At 49.5% G+C, this 11,805-nt stretch overlaps 1 protein-coding gene and 1 long non-coding RNA gene across 2 annotated transcripts; both read left to right on the top strand.

Moving 5' to 3' along the window:
- Positions 1 to 2,696: 2,696 nt before the first annotated feature.
- Positions 2,697 to 5,165, top strand: LOC126085615 (uncharacterized). The gene is made up of 3 exons (XR_007519316.1): positions 2,697 to 2,821; positions 4,498 to 4,768; positions 5,099 to 5,165. It is a non-coding gene; the product is annotated as an uncharacterized LOC126085615 (long non-coding RNA).
- Positions 5,166 to 5,189: 24 nt separating this feature from the next.
- On the top strand, positions 5,190 to 8,652 carry LOC126085614 (insulin growth factor-like family member 3). The gene is made up of 5 exons (XM_049901191.1): positions 5,190 to 5,196; positions 6,901 to 6,946; positions 7,877 to 7,927; positions 8,050 to 8,340; positions 8,488 to 8,652. Exons 1-4 carry the CDS (start codon positions 5,191 to 5,193, stop codon positions 8,319 to 8,321), a joined length of 375 nt encoding a protein of 124 aa, XP_049757148.1. The 5' UTR covers position 5,190; the 3' UTR covers positions 8,322 to 8,340; positions 8,488 to 8,652.
- The last annotated feature ends 3,153 nt before the right edge of the window (positions 8,653 to 11,805 follow it).

Here is an 11,805-nt window from a genome sequence, read left to right as displayed (position 1 = left end):
ATCTCTGAGCAGGGAGAAACCCAGCTGCCTCCTTGTGGGTGCCTGGTCTCTCAGGTCAGCTGAGTCAGGTCCTGTGGCAGAAGCATGAAGGAGGTCAGGACAGAGCCAGAGGTGCTCAGAGGCTGTGCCAGGGGAGGGCAGGGGTGGTCAGTCCAGGGCTCTGTGGACATTGAGAACTGACTTGATAGCAACGAAGCTTTGAGGCCAGACAGCCGTGGGTTCAAATCCTGACCCTGCCCTTTCTCAGTGGGTCAAATAAGCCATTTACAGGTAGCATGTTCATATGATGAAGATATGACTTTCGATGTCTGTCTTTGTTATCTAGCCCTGCCATAACAGAAATACCACAAGTGGATGGCTTTTCTCACAGTCTAGTAGGTTAAAGTCCAAATTAAGGGCGTTGGCTCCAGGGGAAAGCTTTCTCTGTTGGCTCTGGAGGATGGTCCTTGTCCTCAATCTTCCCATGGTCTAGGAGCTTCTCAGGCGCAGGGACCCCTCACCCAAAGGGCGAGCTCTGCTCCTGGCGCTGCTTTCTTGGTGGTATGAGGTCCCCAACTCTCTGCAAAGGTGGTGCAGGCCCCACCCCATGGAACTCCCTTTACCTTGGATCAGGGAGGTGACCTGAGTGAGGGTGGTGTTACAATCCCACCCTAGTCCTCTCAACATAAAATTACAATCACAAAATGGAGGACAACCACACAATACTGGGAATCATGGCTTAATCAAGTTGATACACACATTTTAGGGGGGACATAATTCAATCCATGACAACATCTGACTCTGACAGGATCCCACCTCACCCCCTTCCAGCCCCACACCTGGGCGAGCCCTTAAGAAAACTCACATCCGCCCTCCCCTGGCGGCAGAAGGAAGTTCAGGCCACTCAAACCCAAGCTCTCCAGCCGGAGCTTTCACCAAGACCCCACCTCCAGCTAAAAAAGAGCCAAAACCACCCTCTCCCTTGCACAACTGCTGCTCTGTAGACCAAATGTGAGCCTTTCTCCTTGCAGAATCTTGTTGCTGTTTTCTGTGTCAGTAATAAATGTTATCTCATACAGAGTGAAGCCTGTGAGAGCTGGAACTCAACGGGACTGCCTGGTTTTTCCAGGTCTCGAAAGTTTCCTGCCTCTGACAGGGTGCAATTTCTATAAGTGTACCGCTTTTCTATCATTGCTTGTTTTAGGGGAACATATTTGAGTTTTCCTTCTTTGGCAGGTTTCCGCCTTACACAGGTTCCAGCTTTCACAGGTTGTACTGTATGTTGTGTGCCCTCAAGTCGATATTGAGCCACAGAGACCCTGTAAGACAGAGTGGAACTGCCCCATAAGGTTTTCAAGGAGCTGCTGGTGGATTCGAACTGCCAACCTTTTCGTTAGTAGCCTGAGCTCTTAACCACTTCACCATCAGGGCCCCTTGTACTGTATAGTGGGTGTCATTGTTTCTGACAAGGAGCCCTGCTGGCTAAAACGGTTAAGTACTCAGCTGCTATCCAAAAGGTCGGCGGTTCGAACCGACCCAGCAGCTCAGAGGGAGAAAGACTTGGCGATCTGTTCCCGTAAAGATTCCCCCTGTTGCTGTTGAGTCCATTCTGACTGATAGCAACCCTACAGAACACAGTAGAACTTCCCCATAGGGTTTGCAAGGCTGTACTCTTTACGAAGCAGACGGCCACATCTTTCTCCTGGCTGGCGAGTTCGAACCGCCCACCATTCGGTTAGCAGCCAAGGGCTTAACCACTGTGCCACCAAGGCTTCTCCCATAAAGATTACAGCCTAGAAAAACCTTTGGGGGCAGTTCTACTCTGTCCACGGGGTCGGTATGAGTTGGAATAGACTCTGAAGGTGCCCAGCAATTGCTCCTGACAGCCAGCAATCGGTGTCCAGCAGGGGGCGCCAGAAGCCCGTTTAAAAGAAAAAATCCAGACAGCTGCCTCAGAGTCTCCATCCCAGCATTCCTCACTCTGGGTTGCCTCTGTCTGAGGTCAAGTTAGCTGCCTCCGTTGGACATAAGCCTCCGTGAGGATAGGGACCAAGGCTGCCTTGGTTAGCGCCATGGTCCCTGTTGTTGGGAACTCTGTCTTCCCATGGCCAGAGGATATTCAGGGTCTCGCTGGAGATAAAGGTACACTCGAATCCCCGTTGGTCGTATTCTCAGTCCAGTTCTCTTATGGTCAGAAAGACCCTGGCACGAGGCCCCAGTGCGGGTCACTGACACAGTCTGCAGTGGACCCAGGGAGCCTGACTCCCAGCCCAGGGACCTCCACCTGCCCGTGGCACAGCTCCTCCACTGAGGGCTGTTAGGTCCAGATCTCAGACACCCTGGACAAGCCCCAGGTGAGCTCCTCCCGGGGATCCTGGGCAGAGCTGGGCCCCTGGAGTGTGCAATCAAGGAGGATGCTGGCATTTCCTGCTCTCACCGGCTTACCCCCTGGCTTCCCTTTGCACCAGGAATAAACAGGCTGATTCTCTCCTGGCAGCATCAGGAAGTGATTTCCTTCTGCCCTCAGGAATCGCCTCTCAGGGGACACACAGGAATGTGGTGGAATGTCAGGTGTGTGGGGAGAAGGTCAGGTATGCGTATGTCTCTAAGGAGTAGGGGCTGGGGCTCCCCAGTGCCAGAGAGGCTGCCCTGTGCTTGCTGACTGGGTAGGGGAGGTTGCTCTTTTGCTGCACCTGCAGACTTCAGGATTTCAGGTCTCATTCCTGCTACCTGCTTCCGGGCTTTAGGTGACCACCACTTGAAAGGTCAGGCTAGATCACTCGCCTGCACAAAATGCTCTTCAGTGGCAGCACAGCAGCAAACAGAAACCATTTAAACTGAGGTAAGTTGTTGTTAGTTGCCGTCAAGTCGATTCAGACTCATGGCAACCCCATGTATGCAGAGTGGAACTGATCCATAGGGCTTTCAAGGCTGTGCCCTTTCGGGAAGCAGGTTGTCAGGTCTGTCTTCTGAGGTGGGTTTAAACTGCCGAACTTTCAGCTAGTAGTGGGGTATGTAACCATTTGTACCATCAAAGTAGAAAGGGCTTTAAAACGGGGAAGGAGGGATTGACAAACTATTTGGCTGGGCTGGGTGTGCCAGCTCTGTAGTGAATTCCAGACATGCCCCGGAACACCACCACTGAACTCGGACACTTTCATAGTATTAGTAATACAATTGGAATCTATCCAGCAAAAACAGAGAAGTGCTCTAAATACATGAGTCATGCCATCTCTCCATCTGCGTATGGAACCACAATTAGGCACCAGATGCAGGATTTCATTTTACTTGGATCCATAATCAACACGCATGGAAGCAACAGTTAAGAAATCAAGAGGTACAGCCAGAATGCTCCTTAGAGGCAAGGATGGTGAGACTACGTCCTCATATACTTTGGACATGTTTCAGGAGGGATCAGGCCCTGGAGAAGGACATCATGTTTGGTAAAGTAGAGGGTCAGTGAAAAAGAGGAAGACCCTCAACAAGAGGGATTGACACATTGGCGGCAACAATGGGCTCAAGCGTAACAATGATTGTGAGGATGGCACAGGACCTGGCACTATTTTGTTCTGTTGTACATAGGGTCGCCATGAGTCCGAACCGATTTGATGGCACCTAACAACAAACAACAACCTTCCCTTCTGGTGCTTCCATGAGCCACTTGCCCCGGAAGTTCTCCAGCTATGGGACACCACCTGCAGCCTGCAACCGCCCATATGTCTGCCCCCAAAAATAGCTTGTTGTGCAACACTGCTATCTCATGACTTGTCCTTTTCCTTGATCAGCTCTGAACTAACTCAAACTCACTACAGCAGGTACAGGTGGGATGACAGGAAAGGACACCTGGGATAGGGGGAGAAAGGAGGCATCTTTAAGAAGGGGGGCAGGGTCCACCTGGACCACAGAAGGGTGAAGTAGAGAAAACATATTTTCTTTATTAGTTTTAATATTGAAGTAGAGAGAATATATTTTCTAATGTTTTAGTATAACTGTATAAGCTAGTCTTTAAAACGTAATTACTTGCTCTGGGATCTGTCCCACAATTGTTCCTTTAAAGAAAAATAAGGTAGTCAATTTTTAGTTGCCGATTAAACTATGTTCCTCTCCCAAGGGAAAAAAAAATACACAAGACTGAGGTAGCTAAACAAAGCTTAGATCCATCTTGTGACAGAAACCAGGATGGCATGAAGAGACTTGCAGGACTCCAGGACTTCAGTAATAGATCACTTTATCATCATGTCTACCTCAAAGAAAAACCAACATTCCTGAAAACCTCTAACCCTGACCTTCCCCCTATAAAAATTTTCCAATTAGTCCTCTAGGTTTAGACAGAATTTGAGAGAAATTTAACCCTCTCTGTCTCTTGAATACCAGTATTCAATAAAGCCCTCTTACCACTTACCTCCTCCTGTCTCAGTATTGGCTTTGTGGCAGGCGGCATGAATCCGCAATTTGTGGTAACAAGGGGGTACTGAGTGTCTTGCTTCACTGGGACTAATACAAACTCTGTGTCTCCAGCTGACCTATAACTGGCTCAGGGCTGTGGACGTGCCATCTAGCGCCTAGATGTGGAGACCAGATCTATAACACCTTGGAGCAGTGCTGTGATGAAGAGACACCCTGTCCCTGAATGAGACCCTCCTTGTGGCCCCAACTGGACCTTCTGGCCCTGATTTGAGCTCTGCTGTCCTGAGTCTTCTGACCCCCAGAGGGAGTATGTTGTGAAGTTGAAAGCTCAGGGCATGAAGTCCTGGTGCCCCTCCTTGCCCATCCCCAGGGTCTGTACCAGGTAAGAACCCTGCCTTACCCAAGGTGAGAACAGGGAGAGGGGGTGTGGCAGGGAGGGAATCTGGATGCTTGTCCCTCTGGGATGGGGACCCAGAGCCCTGCATGCCCCCCTCCCTCTCCAGGTCTGCATCTCTCTAGTTGCTCAGTCTTGATTTCTCTCATTTTCTGCGGCTGAAGATGAACGGCCAGCCCACCTGCTGGGGGAGCTTCCCTGCAGCCTGGCAACACCAGGATTCTAAGATATCAGGTGGAATGGGTGGCATTGTTCTGTAATAAGCAGTATTAACACACACGTCTTATGGTGCAGTGAGGTTAAATCTCTTCTTTCCAGATTTCTTGGTTTCAAAAAGCTGGATAATTATCAAAGAGGAGCTGTTCTTGGCTTTGTGGAGAAGACGAGCATCTAAGTCAGTGAATTCGGCGATGGAGGTAGGGGCGTAGGGGCCTGGCTTGTCATCTGTGCCCACCACCTCATTCAGAGCCCCGCCACTTCCTGGCAGGGAGGTGTTTCCTGGGTTTTTTTCATTTCTTAGATTAGGGCTGTGGCCTTCTATGGGAAATAAATTGTCTACCTAGTTGCCCCACCCCTGACGGGCCTATTTCTCTATACCCTGTGACAGTAAGGGCCTCCCAATACTTTTACGTTCCTGAGCCATATGGCTTCTGCAAAGACCACAGCTGAGTTGTCCCAGCCCACTTCTCATCAGGAGAAAGTCAGAGTCACAAGGGGAAAGTCCCGCAGGGCTGAGGCCTGAGTCACCTGCCAGGATTCAGACCCCCCAGGTGTGGATAGGTGTTCCAGGTGGCCCCTGCCTGGGATTGGCACCTCCTCAGTCAGCCTGAGCAGTCTGCCTTCTTGACCTTTGAGTCCTTCTGTCAATATGTGGGAAAGGGGGGGCTGGAGAGACAAATGTCCTCTCCGAGAGGTGTAGAATGCCCAAGGCACCCAGCCCCATGGTGGTTCCTGCACCTGCTGCCATTTGGTTGTGGGGGGGCAGATGCCCCAGAGACACAGGAGTGGGGGTGGGACGCGGGAATCTCAGCATCACTGAAGAGACAGTGTTTCTAGTTCTCAGCCCCCATCTGTCTCAGTTGGTCCCCAGCAACTCACATTTCTACTAAGGCTTTTGATGGCTTGAGGTCTGTGATTATATCATCCTTTCACGTCATGTGACACCATGATTATAAAATGTGAATTGGTGGGTTTTAGGATACAGTCTTATGAATACATGAATTAGCATGGGAACCTGATCTTGGTTTGGTCCTTTTCATAATGAGGACAATCCAAAGATATTCGTTTGGTCCTGGAGTTGTAGGGAGGGGGGCCCTTGGCCCATGACATCTGATGACTGGGGCCCTTGCCTGCCCTGGGCTTAGTCCCTCAGTCTCTGAGCCTCATGCTGTACAGCCCAGGGCCCCCAGCCACACCCAGCCTCTGGCTCTAGGGAGCTGTGGTCCGTCCTCTCTCCTCCAACTTCTGGGTCTCTCTTCCCCGTGCCTCCCAGGCTGTCTTCACTCCCCCTTTCTCCCTTCCCCTAGACCCCCCTCTGCCCATCTCTCCCTGCCTCTTCCCGGCTCCTCCTCTGTCCCCTTTCTCAGAGCTCTTCTCACTTCCTGCATCCCTGTCTTTCCCTGACTCTCCTCACTCTGCCCTCTGCCCTATATCTGTCTGTGTCTCTCTCCCTCTCCTGCTCTCTCTCCTACCTCCTATTGTCTCTCCTAGTCTGTCCTTGTCACCTGTCTGTTCTCCATCTGCTGCCCTCTCTGGTCCTCCATCCTCTCAGGTGTCTCCCAGCATTTACTTCTCTGATCCCTGCCTTTCTCTCCATGTCTCCAGGATCAAGGTGTCTCTCTATCACAGCTCCAGGCGTCTTCCACTCTCCCCTGTCCCCATCACCCAAACACTCTCTGGTCTCTCCTCATCTCTCCTGGTAATCCTCCTCTTTTCCTGTCCTTGTCCCTCGCTGTCTCACCCAGCACTTCCTCATGTCTTCAGAAAAGCACACCTTCTCTCTTCCTTTGTCACAATCCCTTTTCCCAACCTCCTCCTAGACGCCTCCCCAGACTCTGCACACCCAGGATGTAGTGAGGGCCCCCACCTCAGATCTTGTCTCCCTTCTGTCTATTCACCAGCTCAAAGTCTGGTCCAGCGGAACGACGACCAGCAGCTGCAGGCTGGGTAAGTAAGACCCCACCCTGCCTCCCCTAGGCTGCTTAGATCGACTCCCCATGCAAACTCAGGTAACTCTCCCCATACTCCACCCCAAAGCCTGCATCTGCCCCAGTGCCTGCAGCTGCTCCTGCACCTCCTCTCCCACCTCTCTGTGCTCCCACCTCTCCTCTCCCAGCCTCTTTTCTCCCTACTTCTCCTCCTCTCTCCCTGCTTCTTCTTCCTCTATCCCCACATCCCATCCTCTCTACTTCCCACTCTGTCTTCTCCTCCCTCATTTCCTTGTCTCTCCCAGTTTCTCCCTAACTTGAATCTTCTCTCCTGTCTTTTCTCTTCCTCTTGCCTCTCCTTATCTCTCCCACTCTCTTCTTCTCTACCATACTCCCCCCACCCCATGTCTGCGCATCCAGTGCTTTTACAGAACCACAGTTAAGATCCTCTCTCTTACCCACTGATTCACAAGCCCAAGCAGAAGAATGGTGACCAGCAGCTACTTGTTGAGTAAGAAGGACCCTAAACCAGCCCATTTGCGGAATTTTCAGATTCTTCCCATTCTGCAGGTCCAACTGTACCTCTCCCCTGCTTCCCCCCCTCCACCCCCTGCAAATCCCAAGTCCAGCATCTGCCCAGCCATGTGCTTCTTCCTCTCCCTCCAGAGAGCATCCCTTCATCTCACTGCAGTCTCTTCGCCACTGAAATCTTAGCTACACACCTAATGCTCAGCTCATTTCAGGACACCACTGCCTTCTCTCCAACACCAGTGATGCAGTCTCCTAGGTTCCATGCCTCGTATACCCTCAAGGTGCTGGGCCTCACCCCCAAACAGCTTCAAGCCTCTTCTGAATTTTAGCGAGAACCAAATCCAACTTAAGAGCTTCTCTCCTGCCTTCCTGAAGGTTGTCCCCCCAGCCTCATCCTCACTGCCCTTCCTCCCCACAGCTGCTCTCGGCATCCTCACCCTCCTGTGGGCAGGTACAGGTGTACTCACAGGTGAGGACAGTGGGAGTGAGGGGAGAGGAGGCACCTCTAGGGAGGGGAGGGGGCTCACATGGGTCCACAGCATGGGTGCTCTCTTGCTTTCTTGGGACCAACGCCAACTCTGTGTCTCCCAGATCCCACTGGATCAACACTGTGGGCGTGCCGACCAGCGCCCAGGTGTGGGGATGTGGTCTACAACCCCTTGGAGCTGTGCTGTGACTATGGGATCCTCAGGCCCCTGAACCAGACCCGCCTCTGTGGCCCCAGGTGCACCTTCTGGCCTTGCTTTGAGCTCTGCTGTCCGGATTCATATGGCCCCCAGAAGATGTACGTTGTGAGGCTGAAGGTTCGGGGTGCGAAGTCCCGGTGCCTCACCTCGCCTATCTCTAGGTTCTGTACCAAGTAAAGACTCTGCCTAACCCAAGGTGAGAACAGGAAAAGGGGTCTGGCAGGGAAGGGACCTGGATATCGGGTCTCTCTGGGATGGGGACCCCGAGCCCTGCGTGTCCCCCTCCCTCTCCGTGTCTGCATCTCTCCAGTTGCTCCATCTCAGTTTCTCTCATTTTCTGCAGCTGAAGATGGACGACCAGACCACCTGCTGGTGGTGCCTCCATGGAGCCTGGAAACACTAGGATTCTAAGATATTTGGAGGAAGGCATGGCATGGTTCTGTAACAAAGCAGTAATAAAACATAGGTCCTAGAGGATGGTGAGGTTAAATGTGTTCTTTCTAGATTCCCTTATGGTAAATTTCTAGAGAGTTATTTTAAAAAGAACATTTTCTCTGCTTTTATGGGGCCAACAAGCATTTAGTCAGTGAATTCGACGATGGAAGGAGGGGTGAAGGGCCCTGACACTCTTCCACGCCTGTCACCTTCAGGGTTTACACCAACTTCCAACCAATTTTCTGTGATTCATTTGTTTCTTGGATAGGGCCTGGACCCACTTGGACCCTGCCTGGTCCTCCATCTGCCTGTACCCTGGGATGAAGGGGACTGACTAGAGGTGTCAAGTGCCCTGTAGAGACAAGGGTGTGGGGCCGTGTTTAGTACAGAGTTTGGATGGCATTTGTTCCTGCTTCCTTGAGGTAATCTCTAAACCTGTGTAAATACAGGATTTGGCTGGCATTTTTCTCCGGTTCCTGGGAGGTAACTAAGTCTTAGATTTTTCTGAGCTACTAGAATGTCTTGTTATTCAATCTGGGTCCTTCAGACCACACCTGAGAGTAGATCCTAACTAGGTGACTCATGGTTGGACCCTGGATAGCATTTAATAAGGAGGTGACTCAAGATGGAAACTTGTCACTCCAGAAAGACCAACCGTATGATTAGAGGGTTGGAGATCTGAGCCACGTGATACTAGACCAACCTCTGGGGAGACAAGGTACTGGACATTTAATCATGTAGCCAATGATTTAATCTATCACGTCTGTATAACGAAGCCTCAGTGAAGACTCTGTCCACCTAGCTTGAGTGAGCTTCCATGGTTGGCAATATTCTACGTATTGTCATACATCAGTGTGCTGGGAGGGTGACAGTGATGAGTTCTGACTCTACCAGCGAGGACAGTGGATGCTTTTTTGGGGAAACCCTCCCAGACCTTGCTCTATTTGTATTTTCCTTTGATTTGTATCCTTTCACTACAATAAAACTGTAATCTTAAGTATAATGCTTTCCTGTGTTCAGTGAGTCATTCTAGAGAATTGTCAAACTCAAGTCATGGGAGCCCAAAATTTGTAGCTAGTTGACTAGAAGTCAGAAGCTCTAGGAACCCATAAATGGTGGCTAGTGTCTGAAGTGAGGGCAGTCTTGTGGAGGACTGTGCCCTTAACCTGTAAAGTTTGGCCTAATTCCTGGTGATTGGTGTCAGAAGTTTGTGTGGTTTGAACTTCCCAATGATACCTACAGAAGGAGCATACAGACTTTCTTCTGGTCTTGCTCAGATGTGGTCTTGAAGGGGCATGGCTGATCAGTACTTCCTCAGGTATATCACCTAGCTGCTCCCCCCACCCCCTGCCAAGTCACCCCACTTCTTGTGGGACAACAAAAAGACGATCCCTCTCAACATGCACACAGAAGGAAATCATTTACCTGTCTGGGCCCAGCAATGTAATTCCTGTACACACTTTTCAATAACATATTCATAAGGAATTTGTTCCCAGTGTTTGTTTGGGGAAAAGGTCAAATATGCTTTCTTTTCAACTACTGAAAAGTTGCATCAACAGCAAGAAATTGCAACATAATGCCTGTGTAACATTTTCACACTAAACACTCTAGGAATTATTTCTCTAAAGCTTTCTCGTGAAGTTCATTGTTTTGAGTCTTGGCTAATGAGGACATAGTGCATTTTGAAGGGGAATTAGTGGTTCAGAAGTAGAATTCTCACCTTCCAGGTGGGACACCTGCTTAGATCCCCGGCAAATGTACCTCATGTGCAGCCACCACCTGTCTGTTAGTGATGGCTTGCATCATGCTATGATGTTGAGCAGGTTTCAGTGGAACTTCCAGACTAAGATGGACTACGAAGAAAGGCCTGGTGATCTACTTCCAAAAATTAGCCAATGAAAACCCAATGGACCACAACAATCCAATCTGCAACTGATTATGGGGATGAAGCAGGATCGGGCAGCATTTCTTTCCATTGTGCATGGGGTTCCCATGAGTTGGGGGCTGACTAACAACAGTAGTACATTTTGGAGTCCTCGTTTCCTCCGATGGTTTCCTCATTTTCTTATTGTGGCAAAACAAGATTTTTTTTCTTAAGAGACTCACGCCCTAGATGGGAATAAATAACACAAAAACAGTACTCTCTTAAAGGTTATTTTGTTTCATTTGAATTTTATTATTTGTTATGAAAGCTACCAAACCAAGCAGTACTACAAATAGTTAACTAGATCATGCAAGTATTATCGCTTATTATTTACATATTTTTGCTTGACCAAAAAGTATAATGTTCATCCTAAAGTTACTGCTTTTGTATTAACTATTCATTTATTTCCTTAATTTTTATCTATTTGAACTTTCTTATTTCACAGTCATCAGAGTTGACAACAATCATTTATCAGAGCCAAATTTTACTCTTGTACAAAAAATATACATTTCTCTTTCAAGTGACCTTGAAAAAGCATTTAGTATTTAGGAATAGCAAAGGCCTGTATGTATGCATGTGTGTAAATACATGCACTACACAAAGGTTTCTCACACTCATTCTTTCCCTTACTACACAAGATGGACACTGTTACAGCTCCTTCCATTCTATGTTCTGTTTTCGTTATTTAAAAAAATGCTAGTCCTTGCCTATCTTGTGCATTTATTCCCTCCCCCGTTCCCAACCCCACTAAGCTTTGGGTTATGGTTTGTAAACCCCGCTCCAGGCACCTCTTTAGCCCCAAGACTTGCCGTGGACAAGTCACGGACTCTTCCAGCCAGGGGTCCAGATCCCTGGCTAGGGTGTGGATCTGGGATTTTTGGTTGGTGACTCTGTGAATGCATGAAGGCTCCAGGGCTCAGCTTTCTCCTCTGTCGAATGTAGGTGATTAGCTTTGACCGTCCGGAGTGCTGTGAGGATTCTATGAGATAAGCCCTGCAGGGAGTTTGGATGACGCAGGTGCAGGGTCATCTCAGCATCTGTCCCTCATCCTGAGGTTGTTCAGACACAGACTGGCTCACTCACAGACACAATCGATGAAGTCTGAAAATTCCATTAAACTTGGCTGATTTTCATAGCTGTTTCATTCTTTTCGGTTTTCTTCATAATATTTTAATCAGACATGGTGATTCTGGGAGTCCTGAGAGTCACTTGTGTGCAGGTGCAGATATTGGGTTGGAACCAAGGGTCTGACTCTACGGATCTATCCCAGGCCTAAGTATGGGGGCTGCACCAGGTTCACTG

Source organism: Elephas maximus, chromosome 11 (genome assembly GCF_024166365.1).
Source record: "Elephas maximus indicus isolate mEleMax1 chromosome 11, mEleMax1 primary haplotype, whole genome shotgun sequence".
Classification (NCBI taxonomy): Eukaryota; Metazoa; Chordata; class Mammalia; order Proboscidea; family Elephantidae; genus Elephas; species Elephas maximus.
This window is presented reverse-complemented; position numbering and strand designations above follow the sequence as displayed.

Coding starts and splice junctions, on each gene's coding strand:
- LOC126085614 (XM_049901191.1), top strand. Junction 6,947..7,876: donor GACCAGCAGCTGCAGGCTGG/GTAAGTAAGACC, acceptor TCCTCCCCACAG/CTGCTCTCGGCATCCTCACC. Junction 7,928..8,049: donor AGGTACAGGTGTACTCACAG/GTGAGGACAGTG, acceptor TGTGTCTCCCAG/ATCCCACTGGATCAACACTG.